Source organism: Penicillium alfredii (genome assembly GCF_028826965.1).
Source record: "Penicillium alfredii strain IBT 34128 chromosome Unknown utg000010l_segment0_segment0, whole genome shotgun sequence".
NCBI lineage: Eukaryota > Fungi > Ascomycota > Eurotiomycetes > Eurotiales > Aspergillaceae > Penicillium > Penicillium alfredii.
Window position 1 is genome coordinate 1535776 of NW_026622707.1, and position 19100 is coordinate 1554875.

Below are 19100 nucleotides of genomic sequence, written 5' to 3' on the forward strand. Positions count from 1 at the left end.
GCTCCGTCTTCGGCGGTGAGTTACGTGATGAAATTCCCCTGTTTTCCAGTCCTTTGTTTGAGGTACATTGGTTACTGAGGGAGTTCTATAGTAGACTGAAGTACCTCTCTTGTGTAGAAAAAATCGAAGATGTGATTTTGAGTGATTAGACTATTACTGATGTATTCTATAGTAGACAAAAGTTGCTAACAATTAGCAGTGTTCCAAACAAACCAGAGCTCAAGACGAGTTGTCAGCTTTGACCCGAATAACCACCTTCCCAAGACCACCCCTTCCACTGTAAACAATGTCGCATGCATTTCGCACCGACGATGTATCTTGAAGATCAACAGTCGTACCCACGATGGTCCTCAGCCTGCCCTCTTCAACATGCCGCCGCAAGTCGTCTAGATCTTTGCCACTGGATTCCAGAAACATATATGAGTACTCCGTGTTGTACCGTCGTGCTCTGAGCTTGCGAATCTGATCGGACAGATTTAGTCCCATTCGGAAGGGCATAGGGATCTTAGGGCGATGAGGCAGGTCCATCAACGATGACGACTGGAGCTGGTCACCGGATGGTAGCGTTGAGACGGACACGATGCGGCTAGATCCTGGTCGCATCAAGCAGAGACACTGCATAGAAAGGCCGACTGTGTCGAAGAGGAAATCCACCGAGCCCTGCTCAATAACTTCTCTTGGGTCGGATTTTGTGTAATCGATAACTTGATGGATGTCAGTGATTTGAGTAGAGAAGGTATAGGAATCAGTACTTACTCTGATCCACGGTGTTTTCGCCCAAAAGCTCACTGACTTTGGGGATTTTCGTAGTCGAGACCGTAGTGATAACCTTGCCAGCATGAAACACATGTTTCGCAAGTTGGCACGCAAACAAACCCGTCCCACTCACTGAAAACCGTTAGCAAAATCTATCAAAAATGTGGAGATTTGGGGATTCGAACATCCAGCGGGCACAAAGACTGTTTTCCCAGCAAGATCGCCCCGATACTTGCGGAGCGCTTGGAGTGCCGTCATTGCTGCTAATGGAATGGATGCAGCCTCTTCGAAAGACAACGAGGGCGGCTTGAGTCCAATGTATTCCTCGGCGCATGTAACGAACTCGCTACATGATCCTAATATCACTTAGTAACTCAAGACGGGACGCCACTGATCATCACTCATGCCATACCTCGAGAAACCTCTGGCAGCCGAATGTAGACCGCGTCTCCAACTTTAAACTTGGTGACGTCCTGTCCAACTTCTGTGATCGTACCAGCACAATCATAACCGATTTTAAATGGAAAGCTAAATTTCAAGGTTAGTATTTCTAGTATCTACAGGAGAGGGAGGTTTACTTACCTGTCTTTCAGTGCCAGCTTGAGAGCTCCATCGGCTCGTTTAACGTCGATTGGATTGATGCTCGCCGCATAAACCTTGACAAGCACATCTTTGGGACTATGTAGTTCAGGCTTGGGCAAGTCTGAGACCTGATACTCGGATGGTTTCGAGTAGGACGAGATATTAAGGGACCGCATTGTCGAGATTCTTTCAAGTAAAATTAAGATGATGACTGTGGGATTCTGCAAGGGGAACACAGCTCAAATAGTCTAAAAGGTTCAAAACGGACCGAGGCTCAACGATGGAATAGTGGATTACTCAATGCAATGATGTATCCACCGTGGAGCAACAATCTGTCCGGTGCAGAGATGTGGTGATGTCATGTGATATGAGAAAAACTTAAACAAACATGAACATGCGGAACAACAATCGCCCGAGTATAGATAGAAAAACTGGATACATAATCTATGAAGATTCTAGTTCTAGAATTATCCAAGACTATGTATGTGGGGTTGGAATGGTCAAGATCATTCTGTCTTCTACTTCGGCAGTGGCGTCTTTTTTGAGATGACAAATCTATCCCATCAATGAAGGGACTATATTTCTGTATGGTTTTTATTACTAGAAGATAGATAATTGACTAGATCCCATGAATGAACTAGTTTCTTAGCTCTGGTTTCCTCAGAAGTCTCAAGGTCTGTACACTTTAGTATATCTAGCGGAGAGCCACCCAAGCCTGGGCAAGTCCTGCAGCCGCTGTAATGAACCCATTCTCCTTCAAGCCACCCCGAAAATACCAAGCCGAGCTCGCCCAAGCAATAGCGGTGATCAAGATAGCCATTGCACGATTCAGTGGTTCTTCCAGGGCCGTTGGATTCTGTGCCCAGTGAAGATTAAGCAATCCTATAATCCAAAATCATGGTATTAGAAAAGAAATCAAAGATTTTCACTTCCATTTAAAATGAGAAAGGGAGAAAAACCTGTCAGGATTAGATAGGCACTGCCTTGATACCACCCAACCGTGCTACAAGTGAATGCGATGCCTGGCAGTGCTTTAAACTGGCGAAGTCGTTGGAATTGACGTCCAGAAAGCTACCCAAGTTAGATAATACCCCTGTTTTTCACCGAGTCATGTTTTGCAGAACTTGACAGGGACTAACCGCATGCCCAACAGCCAGTAGGAATGAGCCATATCCCGTAAGTTGGAGAAGAGTAGGGCTTGGCATCTTGTCACTTTAAAATGGCAGCTGAATATTCAAAATTATCAAGTTGAGTAAAAGAAGAGAGATCATTCGAAAATGGACCAGCGGCTTGAATATCATTAATCGTTTTAAATGTTCTACGATGTGTCGCCATGCGATGATCACCTGGGTATGCACGACCTAACCTCGGCTCAGGAGTATGAGGAATGACTAAGGAGTGGTGTCGGAGCAATAAACTGTCCGTCTCGGCAATGCTTAAGTGAAGAAAGTAATGATATCAATATGACATATCGACTAGAACGCAAAGCAACGTCCACTATGAACTGGTCGGTAGTCATCTATCCATATAAGCTCCTGGGGCTTGCAGATTAACATTCAACTGCTTACCTGGATCCTACGAGATATCGACCAACTCAACCATGCCATATCTTAAACTTCGAGATGGAGCAGAGCTCTTCTACAAAGACTGGGGAAACCCCAACGGACAAATCGTCACCTTCTCGCACGGCTGGCCCCTAAGCAGCGACAACTGGGAGAACCAAATGGTTTTCCTGGCCGAACAAGGCTACCGTGTGATCGCCCATGACCGACGCGGCCACGGACGCTCGACGCAGACATGGCAGGGAAACAACATGGAGAAGTTTGTCGACGATTTGGAGGAGTTGTTCGAGCATCTCAAAGTCAAAGACGCCATGATGGTCGGGCATTCGCATGGCGGAGGCGAAGTCACCCGCTACCTAGGCAAACACGGCACGCATCGTTTCAAGAAGGCAGTTCTCGTTGGCGCCGTGCCCCCTCTCATGCTCAAGACCACGGCCAATGCAGAGGGAACTGAGAAGTCGGTCTTCGACACGTTCAGACAGGCTATGCACAACGACCGGGCACAGTTCTTCTTGGATGTTCCCAGCGGACCGTTCTTTGGGTTCAATCGGCCTGGTGCCAAGAAGAGTGAGGGCCAGATTCGGAGTTGGTGGCAGCAGGGAATGAATACCGGCTTCAAGGCGGCATATGACAGTATCAAGGACTTTTCGGAGACTGATTTCACTGCGGATCTGAAGAGCATTAATATTCCTGTTCTGGTTCTCCATGGCGATGATGACCAGGTTGTTCCTATTGAGGCTGCTGGGCTCAAGTCTGCGAAGCTTTTGTCTCAAGGGAAACTCAAGGTCTACCCGGGAGGTTCTCACGCCATCCACAACATCAACATTGACGAAGTGAACAAGGACCTGCTCGAGTTTCTGCGGTCCTGAGTGCTATGCAGCAATGCTGAGCTGTGTTTTGTGAGTAAAATAGCAAACTGATCGACCGTGGAGTAAAAAGAGAGTAAAGCTCAGGACTATTTAACATTGAGAATTGCCTCGGCAAACACACCAAATGCCATTTCGGCCTGAAGTTTCTGGCCGGAACAGCTTTCACCCAGCGCTTCCCTAGATGCGAGGATCGATGAAGTACACAGTGTAGATAGCCAATTCATACTGCTATAAAGATATCTTGACTCTAGCAAAGTACGCCATCCGGCTCTTATTCACACTATTTATCCCACTTACCCACCCAGTCTCTTACAGTATCTCCAATCGGCGGGGTTACCCGTAAGTTACTCCAATTCTACAGTCTCTCCCCTCTTTAGTCCGAATTCTTTCCTTTCGCCCCTCGCTACTCTTCTTCTATGTATTTATCTTTTCTCTGTTCTTTTTCTAGCTGGGTTATTTAATGTATAGGTGACTCGGACCTTGAAGACTTCACGCCATGCCCCTCAACGCCAAAGCCGTCTACGCCAAGCCCGAAGCCGACTACGTCCCCTTCGCCAGTCGCCGGAGCACCGTCCACAGCACGAATGGCATCGTGTCCTGCACGCAGCCGCTGGCTGCAGCTGCGGGCCACCGCATTCTGAGTCAGGGGGAAATGCCGCGGTAGGTGGCTTCAATATACAATCTCCTATATCCATGATGATAGAGCCGAGTCGACTGACTGGAATGTTGGTCTAGGATGCGGCCGTCGCAGTGGGTAAGTGTCCAACAAGACATGAAGAGAAATCCGCAAAGAAGGCAAGCAACATGAATCATAAACTGACATCATCTTTTCTTGTCAGCCGCCGGCCTCAACATGACCGAGCCCGGCTCGACCGGTATCGGAGGCGACATGTTCTGCCTCTTCTACAACGCGCAGACCAAAAAGGTGCATGCGCTAAACGGCTCCGGCCGCTACCCGGGCCAGGCCTCGCTCGAGCAAATACGCAAGGACCTGAACCTTGCCCCCGGCGCCGCAGGTGACATGCCGATGCTCAATGCGCTGGCGACCACCACGCCCGGTGCTGCCGCTGGCTGGGTGGACACGATTGAGAAGTTTGGGAGCGGCAAGCTGTCGCTGGAGCAGATCTTGCAGCCGGCTATTGAGATGGGCGAGGAGGGGTTTCCTGTGTCGGAGCTATCGTCGCATCTGGTCAGTTCTCTTTCTTCCTAAAACCCCCACTCTGCCAATTGATGAAGTTCAAACTAACTAGTTATAGTGGCAAGTAAGCGAGAAAGACATCCGGTCTGCATCGCCCAATTTCCGGGAAATGCTCAAGGCCGACGCATCAGCACCCGATGGTGTCCGCAGTCCGCTGCCGGGCGAGATCATGAAGAACCCGACCCTGGCACAGACATTCCGCGCGCTGGCAGCAGACGGGAAAAAGGGATTCTACGAGGGCCGCATCGCGCAAGAGATCGTCAAGGTAGTGCAAGACCTAGGCGGATACCTCACGCTCGAGGACCTCGCAAACCACGCAGCAACCGGTACGCAAGAAGTCGACGCAATCTCACTCAAGTTCACGGGGCAAGACATCGTGAACAAGCAAACTCCCGGCACAGACGGCGAGAAGCCCAACCAGGGCGTGGAGATCTGGGAACATCCACCGAACGGACAGGGCATCGTGGCGCTGATTGCGCTGGGGATCCTCGAGGAGCTGGAGCGCGCAGGCAAGATCCCGCAGTTCAGCGCCGCGCAGCACAACTCAGCAGAGTACCTACACGCAGTGATCGAGAGCCTGCAGATTGCCTTCGCCGACGCCGCGTGGTGGGTGACAGACCCGGACGTCGAGCAAGTGCCGTCGCAGGGCCTGCTGGCGCGCGAGTATCTCGCCGAACGCGCGAAACTGTTCTCTGTAGACCGTGCCTCAGAGCCCCTTGAGCACGGCAGTCCCGCACACAACCACTGCGACACGGTGTACTTCGCCGTGACCGACGCCGCAGGCAACGGCATCTCGTTCATCAACAGCAACTACGCCGGGTTCGGGACGGCCATCATCCCCGCGGGCTGCGGCTTCACGCTACAGAACCGCGCGTGCAATTTCTCGCTGATGCCGGGCCATCCTAACGCGCTTGCCCCCCATAAACGGCCCTACCACACCATCATCCCGGCGCTGATCACCAACGTCGCGGACGGCTCGCTGCACTCCGTGTATGGGGTGATGGGCGGGTTCATGCAGCCGCAGGGCCATGTGCAGGTGCTGCTGAACATGCTCGCCTTCGGGTTCCATCCGCAGGCTGCGCTGGATGCGCCGCGCATCTGTATCGCGGCGCCGAGTCATGGCAGCACGGACCGGACGGTGTTTGTCGAGGAGGGGATCAGTGAGGAGGCTGTCGAGGGGCTGCGTCGGCTCGGGCATAAGATTGTTGTGTTGACGGGCTGGGCGCGGGCTATGTTTGGGCGTGGCCAGATTATCCGGCTGCATTATGATGAGGGGAAGTTGGTACATAGTGGTGGTAGTGATTTGAGAGGCGATGGAGCTGCGTTCCCTCTGCTGTAGATGGAGTTACATAGTTACCAGAGCACTAGTCATCAGTCATATAGTCAATATTGCATCTGTATAGTGCTAAGAAGATATCTATACTATAGGCACTATAGTATAGCCCTCCTCTTATCTCTTTCTACTATACCACACACATGACATTCCAAAGACAATTGACAATAAACATCCGAACGTCCTTCCTCAGTAGATCGTCTATACCAGACACAGAAGGAACAGTAAAGCCATCGCAACGGTCGGGGGCCAAAGCCCCAACGCCAACCCAAAAAGCGATAGACGCGAACGTGCCCAAAGGATTGGAGCAAGGATTTTACCTCGAATAGAGTCATCATCCTTAAAATGGGGGGGCCAGGAAAGAGGGGCAACAAAAAGATAGATGGGCGGTTTGGCCCCGGGGGGAGGGGCCTGAGGGGGCCAAGATTCAAGACATGTGTGCCTTAGTGGCGGGGTGGAATGTTGACTGTACTTACCAAGTATAGTTAACATTTAATATAGTAGTGGGGGTGGAGAGGGGAAAGATACAGAGAATGATAGTGATAGGTATAAGAATATGGATTGGATAGTCGACATAAGCTTGGAAATATTCCGCGGAGATCAAGAAGAATACCCAAATTCAAGAAATGTTCGAGAAAATAGTATATGTGCTTAGCATAGATACATAGTAGGGATGTGAGGGACATCCCTGTCGCAGTCGTGCTTTCATGCACGCCATCGGAAGAATAAGGTCCAGTAGGGTTATCTACAGGATTCTGCACATCATCGCATAGACAAATACTTAACCTTGGATATGAAGACGACAAACTTCAATAGTGTCAAGAATTCAAGAGGGAGGACTGCCGATAAGAGATCACAAGGTGTCGCAGCGAATGCTATACTATAGTAAGAAAATAATATTCTAATATTCTAATAATTATAAAAAAAAAAAATAATAATCCATACTGACCAGAGTAAGAATAAACGAAATGAAAATTAATTCAAAATCACCACCGCGTGACTCTCTCCCCTGATCGACACCAACCATCTCCTGACAAGGGAATTAAGACGCAACTTTATTGGAAACAGAACCAGAGAGAATGAAAGTGGAGCCCAGCCGCTAAACAGACAAGAAGTCGAGAACCTGCGGAAAAGAATCTACCCAAACACCTCAGACCGACAGTTTGGGACTCCACCGGCCACTCAGCAGGAGCGGAAAAATAAAGGAAGAGAGGGGGAGAATCCACCTAAACTAACCAGACAATTGTGCTAAACTAACAGCACTAACAACCACTAACAACACTAAGGGGAAAACGGGTAAATCACCCCCCCCCTGCCTGCGTATATATGTAGCCAAAGTATATATCCACCAGAATTCTAAATTCTAAATTGGCATCATGACTTCCACGCGGAGAGATCATCGTGCGAAAGCGAGAGGGAAAAAACAAGAGAGAGGACGAGAGATGTGGAGCGATACCTTTCCGTCGGGTACACAACTATACTCGATGCGGGTATCTTGCGAACGGTTAGGGTGGAGAGAGGGCGAGAAGAGGGGAGACGGAGTTCCCGTTTTCCCGTCTGAATCTTTGCTGAGGGAAAAGAGAACGGCCGGTAGTGGCCGAGGCAGGATTCAGTCTGGTTTATGAGTTGATGAGTTTTTGAGGTGTGGACTGTATATCAATAGATCAAAATTGTAAAATCGTTCATACTACTACGTATACTGTAGCTAACGTATACTGCATGAACATCAATGCTGATCAGATGTCACTAACTTTAAGCGATTTGGAATTACGAGGCGAACCATGGAACGGCGATCGACCGGAACCACAGATAACTGACACTTCAACAAGTTTGGAGTCATTATTATATACATCGGTTTAGATTTCGGATTATATTCACAGGAACTCAGAGGGGTATAGCAGACATTGCAGACACATTGTAGTCAAATCATCCATCATATCGTCGAGACAAAGAAAAGACGTCGAAATATAAAAGAAATGAGAACAAGAAAAAAAAAATACCACAATAAAAACAAGAAGATAATAAATACACAGCAAATTAGAAAGACAAGAACAAAAAGACAAAATCTATAACCATCGGAGATCCCCGTCGAGGATGAAAAACAAAGCAATCCTTCGAAGGTGTTCGGGGTGGACAGCAGGGCCCACCCACTGTTTTCGGTAGGTGGATCCTCTCCGCTGTAGTCCGAGCGGCGCTGCCGAGCGAGGACTGGAGTGTCGCCATAGCGAAGGGCGGAGCCATCCGAGGCGGTTCGAGCATTCGCTCGAGTCCAGTTGCTCGAGGGGTGGGTAGTGTTTACCCCCCCCCTCTTAACCATTGATAGGATGATTGGCTGTCCCAGGCTCATCTAGAGCGGGAGCAGCACAGGGTGGTGTAGAGTGTATACCAGAGTAAACAAAAGAGTCATCGAGGCCCAAGAGTTCATGATGCACCATGTTCAACACGGAGTCATTCAATTCAAGCCGAGTAGCGTAGTCTCTTCACATGGCCCAGGTCACGGGCTGGAAGTGGCCCATGTGCTGGAGGTGCTCCTCGTAAGGTAGGCAGTCGGCACCAGACCATGTGGGAGAAGGGTAGTGGCACTGCACGGGCGGCTGGATCAGGTTCTCACCCAAGGAGATGGGCACCATGTGCGAAGGCATGGCCGCATCGGAGCCGTCCCAGCGTAGAGGCGAGTGCATCTGGAGAGGCGAAGCCACCTCGGGCTTCATGATGCCCTTGGGATACTGCTCAATCACTGAGACCGAGCCAGAAGAGATGGACGAGCTAGAGTGAGGAGGCAGAGAGTAGGCGGCGTCCGAGAGAGGCGAGGGGCAGGTCTCAGCGGGCGAAGAGTAGAACGGGCTGTCGTCGGCCGACTCGGGGACGTGGTTCTGGAAGGATGGGCGCGGCTGCAGCGGCATCTCAACGCCACTCCACATCAGAGAGCAATCGTTGGCCAGGTCGGGGTGAACGCCCGGGGCCACAAGTGAGCCAATGGACATGGAGTGTGGCTGCGACGTGGCGGCCAGGAGCCCGCTGTTGTCCATGGACACACAGTGCGGGATGGAAGCGGACTCGGTTACCATGGGGGCCTGGGTAGGCGGCGTCCATTGGGAGTCGGTTTGTGCCTCAAGCTCGCTGCAATCCAGGTCAGTGGTCTGCGCATGCCAAACCAGCTTCTCAAGGAAAATACTCACTGTCGTTCCATGTGCCGGGCAAGCAGGTCAGGTCGGTGGAAGGCCTTCTTGCATCCCTGCTGGCTGCATCGGTATAAAGCCTCCGGGTTGTGGTTCAATTCGTGTCGTCGGCGGTGCTCGGCGCGGGTGAAGACCTGGGTTGGCGCGTCGAGTCAGCTCCCAGCTCTTGAATTTGGGGATATCGCTTTGGATTGAAGAAAATGCTTACCTTGTTGCAGCCAGGGAACTCGCATGCATGGACACGCTTGCCCTTCTTGGCTTTGCTGATGCGGTGGGTGGTAGGAGTGTAGGTGACGGGCATGGTGACCTCGGACTGAGGGTTGCGGCGCATGTTCTTCTTGCCCACCATGGTGTGTTGAGGTTCAGGAGAAGGAGAGATGGAAGAAACAGAGGGCGAGTTCAAGACAGAGACGATGTTGGAAGACAGAGGGTTGGACAAGCTAGAGCGTGAGGGACCCCGGGGCATCCTGCGATAGAAGGATGAGTGGGGGAAGAAGAAGAGAGAGGAAGGCAGAGAGGGGGGAAGAGGAAGAGGAAGAGGAAGATATATAGGAAAGAGATGGAGAAGGAAGAAAAGGCTTGGCTTGACTGAAGAGAATCTGAATCTGCAAGAAGGAAGAAGGTAAAGAAGAGCGGATGAGGGTGGACTGATATAGAGGAACGACATGCACCAGCAAGGCTGTTCCTCACACTGGAGATCTACCAGACGGATTATTAGACTTTGGTAAATTAATTCCAAAGCGCAATTTCCAAAAAAAAAAATATTATATTCGAAATATTGAAATATTATTTTATTATTTTATTATTTTATTTATTATTTATTATTTATTTTTGGAATTTGTGAGATCGCACGGGGAATGATCGCTCGGGATGATCAGACAGGGCTAAGCCAGGCTAATCCGCACTAACAGTCCTAAAATTACACGTGCGGCTGAGGCTTTTTTTTTTCAAATTATTTAAATATTATTTTATTCCAACGGTTGGAAGCCAACGCCGATCCCTCCACTGGCCGCATTGGGTATATTGGAATCCTTTTCGCTACCGCCGCGTTGGAATTGGCTTTCAGAGATAATGATGGTCGAAGGATTCCTTCAGGGGATTCCTTCAGATTCCTGTTTGAATTCCATTCTGTCTGTCTTGCTCTTTCCCCCCTCTGCTTCTCTTATATCAATGAAATACTCAATCGAAGAAGTCAAGACCATAAACCCTATCTCGAGTCTAGAGTAGATATTCCAAATTCTCCGTGGAGCCCAAGCTCCAACGGAACGCAACGGGGGTCACTGATAGACTTTACAGTGGAACCCCCCCCCCCCCCCCTCCGTCATGGTTCTTCCGTTTCGAGTAACTCGCTGCATCCTTGAGCTAAACCAAATATAGTATAGTGAGAGTAGGTCGATGCGATTGGATACCATCACCCTGGGTTGAAGTCCTTTTCTTCTTCAGGCATTCCGTGCCTGAGAGAGAGAGATTGTGTGTGTCAGCACTTGCTTGATGCCTCAGGGTCCTATTTGTGTGTCCTTTTTTTTTTCGAGGGTTGCACCACATCCCGATGTCTCACAAGCATAAATGGATTACAATGGCTGATTGTATACTGACGGCAGAGTATCGGGAGATCATAGTGGGGACTGTTCTGTTAGTCCGGAGAGACAGACAGGCTCCGGATATAATTATCAGAAAAATAATCATGATCATAAATTAAAAATTAATAATAATAATGAAATAATGAAATCAAATCAAATCAAATAAAAAATCACCGAGTCAGCCTGGTGGGGTCATGGCTGGCCTTAGCGGGAGAGGGGGGACATGGCGACTCCCCCCGACTGCAGTTGACCTGCGCTAGCGTCGTTTCACCATGTCGATCGCTTACTCCATGAGGACAATGAACAACTCTCTTGCCTACTCCGACTCCGGATCCGAGGGGGCGATGATCAACGTCACTGTTCGAGGTCTGGGGGGATACATACCAGAAGATAATTATAGAATATAGAATGCATACACGCAAGAGAACGGCAGGTACAGCCATGAGATTCTCCCTTCTCTCTCCTCTGCTATGATAGTCACACATCCTACAACCTCGGAATTGAGGGAACGCGAGGGAAATTCACCAGATTGCGCCCGGCTGCAGCCACAACCACGTTCATAGATATAGATTTACCTGAGAACTATGTCGAAAAAAAAAAAAAAAAAAAAAAAAAAAACCTGGCGTGATACAGGAACGGTATCCTGGACCAAGTTGAAACACACGCACAGTGAATCATCGATATCATCATCCATCTTCTAAGGGTATTCTGGAAAGACGCATTCTGCAGGTATTTGCGCCCACGCGAATGAGAGGTGATGCGTGGACAGGGATGATCATCCCCCTTGTTGACTGGCGTTTTGCCTTGTGGAGTGGCCCCTCGACGGTATTTCCGACCTGACCAATGATCTTCCACCAAATCTCTGAGTCAGCGCATGAACTAGCCCTAGGACTGTGGGGAGGGGGGAGCTGATCCCCATGTAACTATGTACAGCATGTGGCATGGCCCATCTCCTACTCCAACGGGGATAGTCAGTGCAGCTAGTGATAGTAGGTAGTATAGATGGTGATTATAGGCATAGTAATGAAATTAGTAGAAATTCAATACTACCAATATAATATAATCATAGCCATCTACCACAAATCATCCCGGTACAGGCGTTTATCCGCGATCACCTCATCTCGCAACTCGCTAAGTGTTTAGATCCCCCTCGTTCCCTGGTTGTTCATGTCCGCTAGTGCTCCCCCGTCTCGCGTGGCGAGAGATCCACCAGACGATCGACTAAATCGCCATCTATCCTGAATTGGGATAGCTTAGAATTTATTTATTAATTTTCTAATTAATTAATTTTCTTTTTATTATTGTTCCCATCGCGCTGGTTCACGCTACTTCCTTCGTCTCTGCAAGCCCCTCCTCACGTGGTGGACGGGTTTGGGATCCTCCTTTTTTTGGAGTCTCGGCAGGTGGAGGCTTTTGCCTACAGTCCCGGGATATCTGTCAAACTCTCTCTCTCTCTCTGTCGGCAATCGCTAAAATAAAAATAAGATGAGGGGTATACCGTAAGAAACAAAACGAGATTCTTTGGTCCATCCCTCCCCCCTCCCTTTTCTCCCTTTTTCTTTTTGTTTCTTGGTTATCACTGAGAATGCAATTGTATAGACTTTCAAGTTGCGACATCCTATATCTGTCCAGTCAAGGAAATTTATTGGGGACTATCCACCCGCTGTATATACGCGATGCTTCCCGTGGCCATGGTTCTTGATATCCCGTGTTTTTTTTTTTTCCTTTTTCTTTTTTTATGTCGGGGCCCGCTCTCGCTCACACTCTTTTTCATTATTCTCGCTTTCGGTCTCTGTTTGCTGTGTCCAGACTATCTTTTCCTGAGTCTATCTCTCGGCTATGGTCGGTGGGATCGGCCTATGGGAGAGACCAATATGATCCCGTAGGATCCACTCTCGCGACATGTATCTGAAAAAAAAAACCAGGATGACGCGATCGTATATTTTAGTGAAGAATGAAAATAAAAAAGAAAATAATAATAATAATAATAATATCCTAGATCACCTGCAGAACAGAAGTGAAGGACCGTTTTTTTGGCAAGTCGCAGCCCCTCGCAGCCCTGAACCCCCGATGACCGACCATCTTTTTTTAGTCTCGGTGGCAGGGGAGTCATAGCCATGGTTGGTTGGAGGGGTGCAATAAGAGTGCACTGGCTTATCTGCCATAATCACGACTCAGCCTCTGGTTTTTTTTTGTCAATCTTGGAAAATATATCGGTCGGAACGGTGTTGTCGCCGACATACCGATATACTAAACATTCATAATAATAATAATAACAACACTACAATGTCAAATATACCAGAACATAGCAAAAGCCACATATTTGAATACACAGGCGCAATACCCTAAGATCAACGTATGTTGCCGAGGATTGGCGAACTCACGGCCAATTACGGTACAACCGGGCAAATAATCGTGACACGATCGACACGGGGCGTTCCAGAACCTGAATATCCCCAGAAAATCATCGGTGACAAATCCTGATTTTCTAGATATCATGACTTCTCAAAGTTTAGTGATATACTTTTCCACCCCTACATTTGTGGTATGTGTGTTATGCGGGATTTCTCTCTCGCTCTCCACTAGACTACAACGAGGCTCTTCGGTGTCCTGACTCTCTCTTTCTGATGGATTCGCCGTGTCCGACTCCGTGCCCGCCCCCGGATGGTTGATCGGTGAACGGGGCACTCCCTTAGTTTGTTTGGCTTGTTTATTGACGGCAGAACTAGCGGTGGACAATAGAATAGATCCGCTGTTTTTGTCTTTTCTTTATGGCCTGTTAGGAGAAGAATTTATCCACCTTGATAGACACAGATAGGATTTCATGACACGAGGCTGACTAGACAATGCTGCGGTTGTTCTGCATAACCCTTTCCCTTCTCTTTCTCCACTTGCTACATACAGGGCTAATGCCAATAGCTGACACACTGTTATGCGAGTAATGCTGTACACAAAACTATCCCAGATTCCAACTCTCAACACTTAGTTCTTGTGCTACATACTATATCCCGAGACTGTTCCAACACACTGGATATTCCGTCGCAAATATCGCGCAATGTGGCCCTGTGCTCTCAAAGTTGGGTAGCCTTGAAATAGCGAGGATGGTTGACCCCGACCGTCGGGACTGGCACGGGAATACACTGGAAGCAGTAGGAAGTGCGGTGTACTATGAAAAAAAAATATTATTATATCACTATCTCTTAGAAAGTCGAGGCGTTGCAAATTTGCGCCCGTTCCCAGCCTCCCGGGTGAGACTATTGAAGAAAAACCTGCAAACTACCCAGAGTGGAAAGAGTGTAGTCAAGGACCAACTGTTAGGTCATACCTAATTGAGGCACGATTGACAGGAAACAGCCAGAGAGGGCAAGAGAAAACCGTTTGGCCCTGGAAGGGGGAATGGGCAGCGAAATTCCCCGTGAAGCATCCTTCTTTCCCAGCAGAGTTAGGGCTGCGAGGTGTGGGGGGTCCACTCCGTGTGCACTGTCTAAGCGGATATATATGGGGTTTTACTATTTTTTTTTTTGTATATTATCATTTATTATAATTACATTATAATTATGTTTGATTTTTTGATTATCTTCCCGTCTAAGCTTCTGTCGCCGACCTTGGATCACTTGGAGAAAGGTGTAAGCTCCGCTTGATTTATTTTTTAATTTTATAAATTTATATTATTTTTTTTCTGTTCCCGTGGCCTGTTCACGATGGGTCCTGCTTTTACGCGAAGACCAAGCAGATTGGCTAAACAGAGTTGATCGACAACTGTGATCGGCGGTGTCGATGCTTTTCGGTCCAACTTGACCTTGGGACGATCTCTCTGTCCGAGGGATTCCGAGCTTGGGTCCACTTAAATTGGGTGTCTGCGGCAATTCCGCGCTCTCTCTTCCTGAAAACAGAAATCAAGGATAGCCCCGAGAACTGCAAAAAAAAAAAAAGGTTGGTCCGTTATTTTGCTCTGCAGAAGAATGAGGCGCAGAATCTGGTTCTGCCTAGTGATAAGAATTTTCTTTTTCAACTAAATTTGGTAGTTAGGTTGTCTGAGTCAGGCGTGAGAATGAGAGAACTTTATGGTCAGAGCTGAAAACTGCTTATCTCGATATAGTAGGGGACTCGGGAGTACCTACAGTATAGAAGTGTACACCTACTATAGCCCCCTGCTACATACGCGATATGTACAAGTACAGTATACCACCTACACTAGGTATAATAGAAACAATCCACTAAAGCAACGGCAATCCTGAACCATGCGGTCCGGGGTAAACCGCTGCACTCCGCTCATCCGCACAGATCAATAGATGGCAACACAAAAGTATAATAATGCCCATCGTACAGAGATAGAGTACGCGTACACACGCCAGGATGGGCACCAAGCAACAACACCACGACCCAGGAGCCCTAATGCAGCAACGTTTCCAACAGAGCGAATCCTTTTGCAAGCCAAGCTCTCCAACGGCTATTACTTCCGGCAAGTCCGCTGCATTCCTGATTCCTGCTTGCCCCTAACCCCTATTTCCCTAAATTCCTATAGTGTACATACACGCCTAGTAGACTACTAGCAGAGACTAGACTCGAACAGGTTGCCTAGTTGCCTGACCGCATCAGAGGTGGCTGCAGGTCCTCGACCCAAGAGGGTTAGGGAGGTGTGTTTCAGATGTCGATCAGGCCATGTGGTCGGGCGTTGTGCAAGGGCAGGCAGGATCACCCCGAGTGTGGAATACATCGCGATCACCTCGATGGCGACGCACTCGTGGTTGGTCGGATCTTGGCTTGATTGGGTTTGTTTATGGTTGTACAGTATATACGATGGGTACAGCATATTGATAGCTCACAGAAATATCTGTGCCATTGCGATGTTACTCTATATATATATATACACCCTGTATGTTACTCTATACTACGTTACTTCCTCCTTCTCCGTAGTATTCTTTTGCTTCTCTGTTTTACCCCTGACCGGAATCTTTTCTCAGAGCTGAAGAGTATGACGTGCAGTAATACCCCCGGGGTTATCGGTCTCAGCCAGGGTTGCATTGTTCAGCCTCCCTACGTTGGAGGCTGAGAGTATGCACTTACCTCCTATAGGTAAGTTAGTAGTGAGAGCTGAGCATAGGGGAGTAATAACTACGGGATCTCGGAGTAGCAACATAAGTCCGAGTCCGAGTCTAGTGCCGGTTCCCCCTAATCTGCTTGGTAATGACTATTTTGCATTAATTTCCGCGACTCGCAACGGGGTATGTGAAGGATCAGTATCCTAGTAGACCATGTGGTTGCAAATAATCATAAAATAAAATAAAATAAAACTACTTTATTGAAAAAAAAAAAATAAAATAAAATAAAATAAAATAAATAAAGGCAATTGTTTAATTAGCCTGGTTTATCATGCAATCCAGGGGCTGAGGGCCCAGTAGCATCCTTTTTCCCACAAGAAGGGAAAGCAAACTACTGCAAGTCCTGCAGGGCCACACTAGACTCTTCCGGGCAAATGTACAACCGCATTCTCCTCACTAGTTGAACTAGTTGCGTTTCAGGTTTGTTGGTTACACGTGGATCTCCTAAAGTCGCGTGGCTGAACTGTCGGTCTGCCGATCGGATGCTATTTTTATCGCGATCGACTTTCGCAGGCTGGTTTGGCTAGTGTTTCTTGTTCGTGCGTGATGGCTGCCTCTTTCACTCTCTTTCCCTCTCTTTCCTATGCATACTAGGAAATATCCCATGCAAGGCTAAGACTGTACAAGACTAGTTCTTACTCTTTTTTTAATCGAGTTATACGCCTATCCCCATGCATATTCTTAGGCCACACGAAGCTGCATCTGCATCTTAGCCCGTGCATTGCGTTTCAAACTTTCAGCTACTGTAGGTTGTTGCATCATTCTCACATCTGGGTTGAATACTATTTTCGGCTTCAAGGGCGGAAGGGCGGAAGGGCGGACAGACGGTGAACGGAAAATCCGTGGGCGAGAGTCCTCGAGGACTGACCCGCGGACACCCGCGGACTCGCCCGCGGATATTCCGCCAGAACCACCTATGTAAAAAGAAAAGAAAAAAAAAAAAAAAAAAAAAAGGTAGGACTTCATTTCCCTCTCTCTCCGCTGCACCAGAAAAAGTCAAGATGATCCACGAACATCCCCAAGGTCCATCCCCACCAGTACCAGATCAGAAGAGTTCTGTAACTACTGGATATGCAACTATGGTACGAGGGGATGGAGTATAGAGAATCCTCGAGGAACTAGAATACTACTCTAGCAGACCTGCACACGTGGACTTGAACTCACCAGGATTTCTTTTCCCACGGTTCACCTACCCCAGTAGATCCCCATCTCAACCACCATTGCCCCCCTCCCCTTTTTTTTTTGGTTGGCGCAACGTGCGTGATCTCGCCAAACGCGACCGCGATCATAATCTCGCCCCGATTGAGCCTATACGAGAGCTGGAGAGACAGAGAGAGACAACCAATCACGTTGGCCGGGCGTATAAGCGGATCTTGCTCCATCAACCACATGGCCACTCTCTCTAGACAGGGAAGAGGCCTCCACAACGTTCCCCCGAGTCCGAACCCGGTTGCGATCAATGACCTGTTTGCCGTGCGGATCAGGAGGATTCACGGGATTTGCGGGAGGATCAGATTGCGAATCTTGCTCCAGCAGGCACCTTGGCAGACATCTGCTCCCTCACTAAACTATTGAACCATTGAACCATTGAACTGTTGAACTATTGAAGCGGATCCAGCTTTTCTTCGGGATGGGCCTGGTATATCCATCCTTCTGTGATGGTCTCGACGATATCGACTCGGTATTTCTAGGTACAGTGAAGGGATCTACATCTATGTACAATATTCCTACTCGGGGATTCGCACCTATACACATCAGCTAGGGCAACCCCGGGGTTCTGCACTCTCTATACTGTTGGCAGGGCGCAAACCCAACAGCGCCAACAGCGCCACCACCCTCGCCAACATCTATACTAACTAACTCCGGGCATCATCGCCAATCATGGGGTGATTTCACCCTCCCTTTCTAGACGCCGGTCTGCCATGGCACCCTGAATCACCGACATCCAAGTCCCTGTAGATGTCCTTGTGGATGATAGATATCACATCGGATCGCATGCCACGGGTCATGGACAGTGAAAGCGCTGTTGGATCGACCATCAGATGCCATTCGCCGCATGAAATCCCTGGATAGTACATACATAAGAGCCGAATGAAGTGCGAGCCGATCGCTGTTTCAGATACGCTGTCAAATAGGGGATTTAATTTGACTCTGTCTGATCGTCCAGCATGCATGTAGTACATACTACATACTACATTATACGAAAGGTACAGTCGTAGTCGTACAGTCCATCCCCATGGACTTGCGCCTTAGCTCGGGGCAATCGCCATGGCACATATCCCGGGCGCTTGCAATAATCCCTCTTGCCGGTATATACTCCTATCACACCATGAGATGATATTATCTCCGACTTCCTTCTTTCTATTCTTCCAGGACGAGTCAGAATCAAGCTCCCCCTGGCCATGTGCTCGACTCCGTCCTTGTTGACCCTGATGTGGATTTGCAGGAGTGCAGGAATCCCCGGTTGACTCGCAAACCCCCCACCCCTTCTTTTAACCTATGTAGTTTTTTTTTTTTTTTTTTTTTTTCTTTTCTTTTCTCTCTCTTCCTTTCCCCCTTGATAGGTAGAATGAAATCCTTCCAGTTTTGTGTCCACCGGTTCAATCTGTGACGACGCTAGCACGAACCAGTCAGGCCGATCACTTTTCCCCTTTCTGTTTCCCCTGTAATCTGCATTTCTCCAACAATCCTCCTGTACATCCCCCTGATCGCGTATCTCTCGGTCTAGACACGCACCCCCCCCATCCTCTCAACCATGTGGACGTGGGTCCCTGTCTCGTTTTTTAACCGTCTTACCGCCGTTGGGATTCCGATTCGGTAAGTCAGGGTTGGTTCTTGTTCCCTGGATGGCGTTATCACGAGGCCATTCCTCCCCGGGAGGTCCTTGGGGGGGGTTTCAGGGGTTGGGCACCCCCGTTTTTTTTTTTTTTTTTCTGATG

At 48.6% G+C, this 19100-nt stretch overlaps 5 protein-coding genes across 5 annotated transcripts; 2 read left to right on the forward strand and 3 right to left on the reverse strand.

The window, feature by feature from the left end:
- Window positions 1-219: 219 nt before the first annotated feature.
- On the reverse strand, window positions 220-1514 carry NUU61_008133 (uncharacterized protein; the record flags this gene model as incomplete). Its single annotated transcript, XM_056658658.1, has 3 exons — window positions 220-586; window positions 890-1102; window positions 1339-1514. 3 exons carry the CDS (start codon window positions 1512-1514, stop codon window positions 220-222), a joined length of 756 nt encoding a protein of 251 aa, XP_056508951.1.
- A 1424-nt stretch (window positions 1515-2938) lies between these two features.
- On the forward strand, window positions 2939-3769 carry NUU61_008134 (alpha/beta fold hydrolase; the record flags this gene model as incomplete). The annotated part of the gene is made up of 1 exon (XM_056658659.1): window positions 2939-3769. The coding sequence occupies one exon, from the start codon at window positions 2939-2941 to the stop codon at window positions 3767-3769; it is 831 nt and encodes a 276-aa protein (XP_056508952.1).
- Window positions 3770-4265: 496 nt separating this feature from the next.
- On the forward strand, window positions 4266-6306 carry NUU61_008135 (gamma-glutamyltransferase family protein; the record flags this gene model as incomplete). The annotated part of the gene is made up of 4 exons (XM_056658660.1): window positions 4266-4429; window positions 4505-4527; window positions 4609-4958; window positions 5026-6306. 4 exons carry the CDS (start codon window positions 4266-4268, stop codon window positions 6304-6306), a joined length of 1818 nt encoding a protein of 605 aa, XP_056508953.1.
- Window positions 6307-8780: 2474 nt separating this feature from the next.
- On the reverse strand, window positions 8781-9945 carry NUU61_008136 (Zinc finger protein; the record flags this gene model as incomplete). Its single annotated transcript, XM_056658661.1, has 3 exons — window positions 8781-9420; window positions 9480-9613; window positions 9688-9945. The coding sequence occupies 3 exons, from the start codon at window positions 9943-9945 to the stop codon at window positions 8781-8783; spliced, it is 1032 nt and encodes a 343-aa protein (XP_056508954.1).
- A 6897-nt stretch (window positions 9946-16842) lies between these two features.
- On the reverse strand, window positions 16843-17382 carry NUU61_008137 (uncharacterized protein; the record flags this gene model as incomplete). Its single annotated transcript, XM_056658662.1, has 2 exons — window positions 16843-17075; window positions 17355-17382. 2 exons carry the CDS (start codon window positions 17380-17382, stop codon window positions 16843-16845), a joined length of 261 nt encoding a protein of 86 aa, XP_056508955.1.
- Between the last annotated feature and the right edge of the window lie 1718 nt (window positions 17383-19100).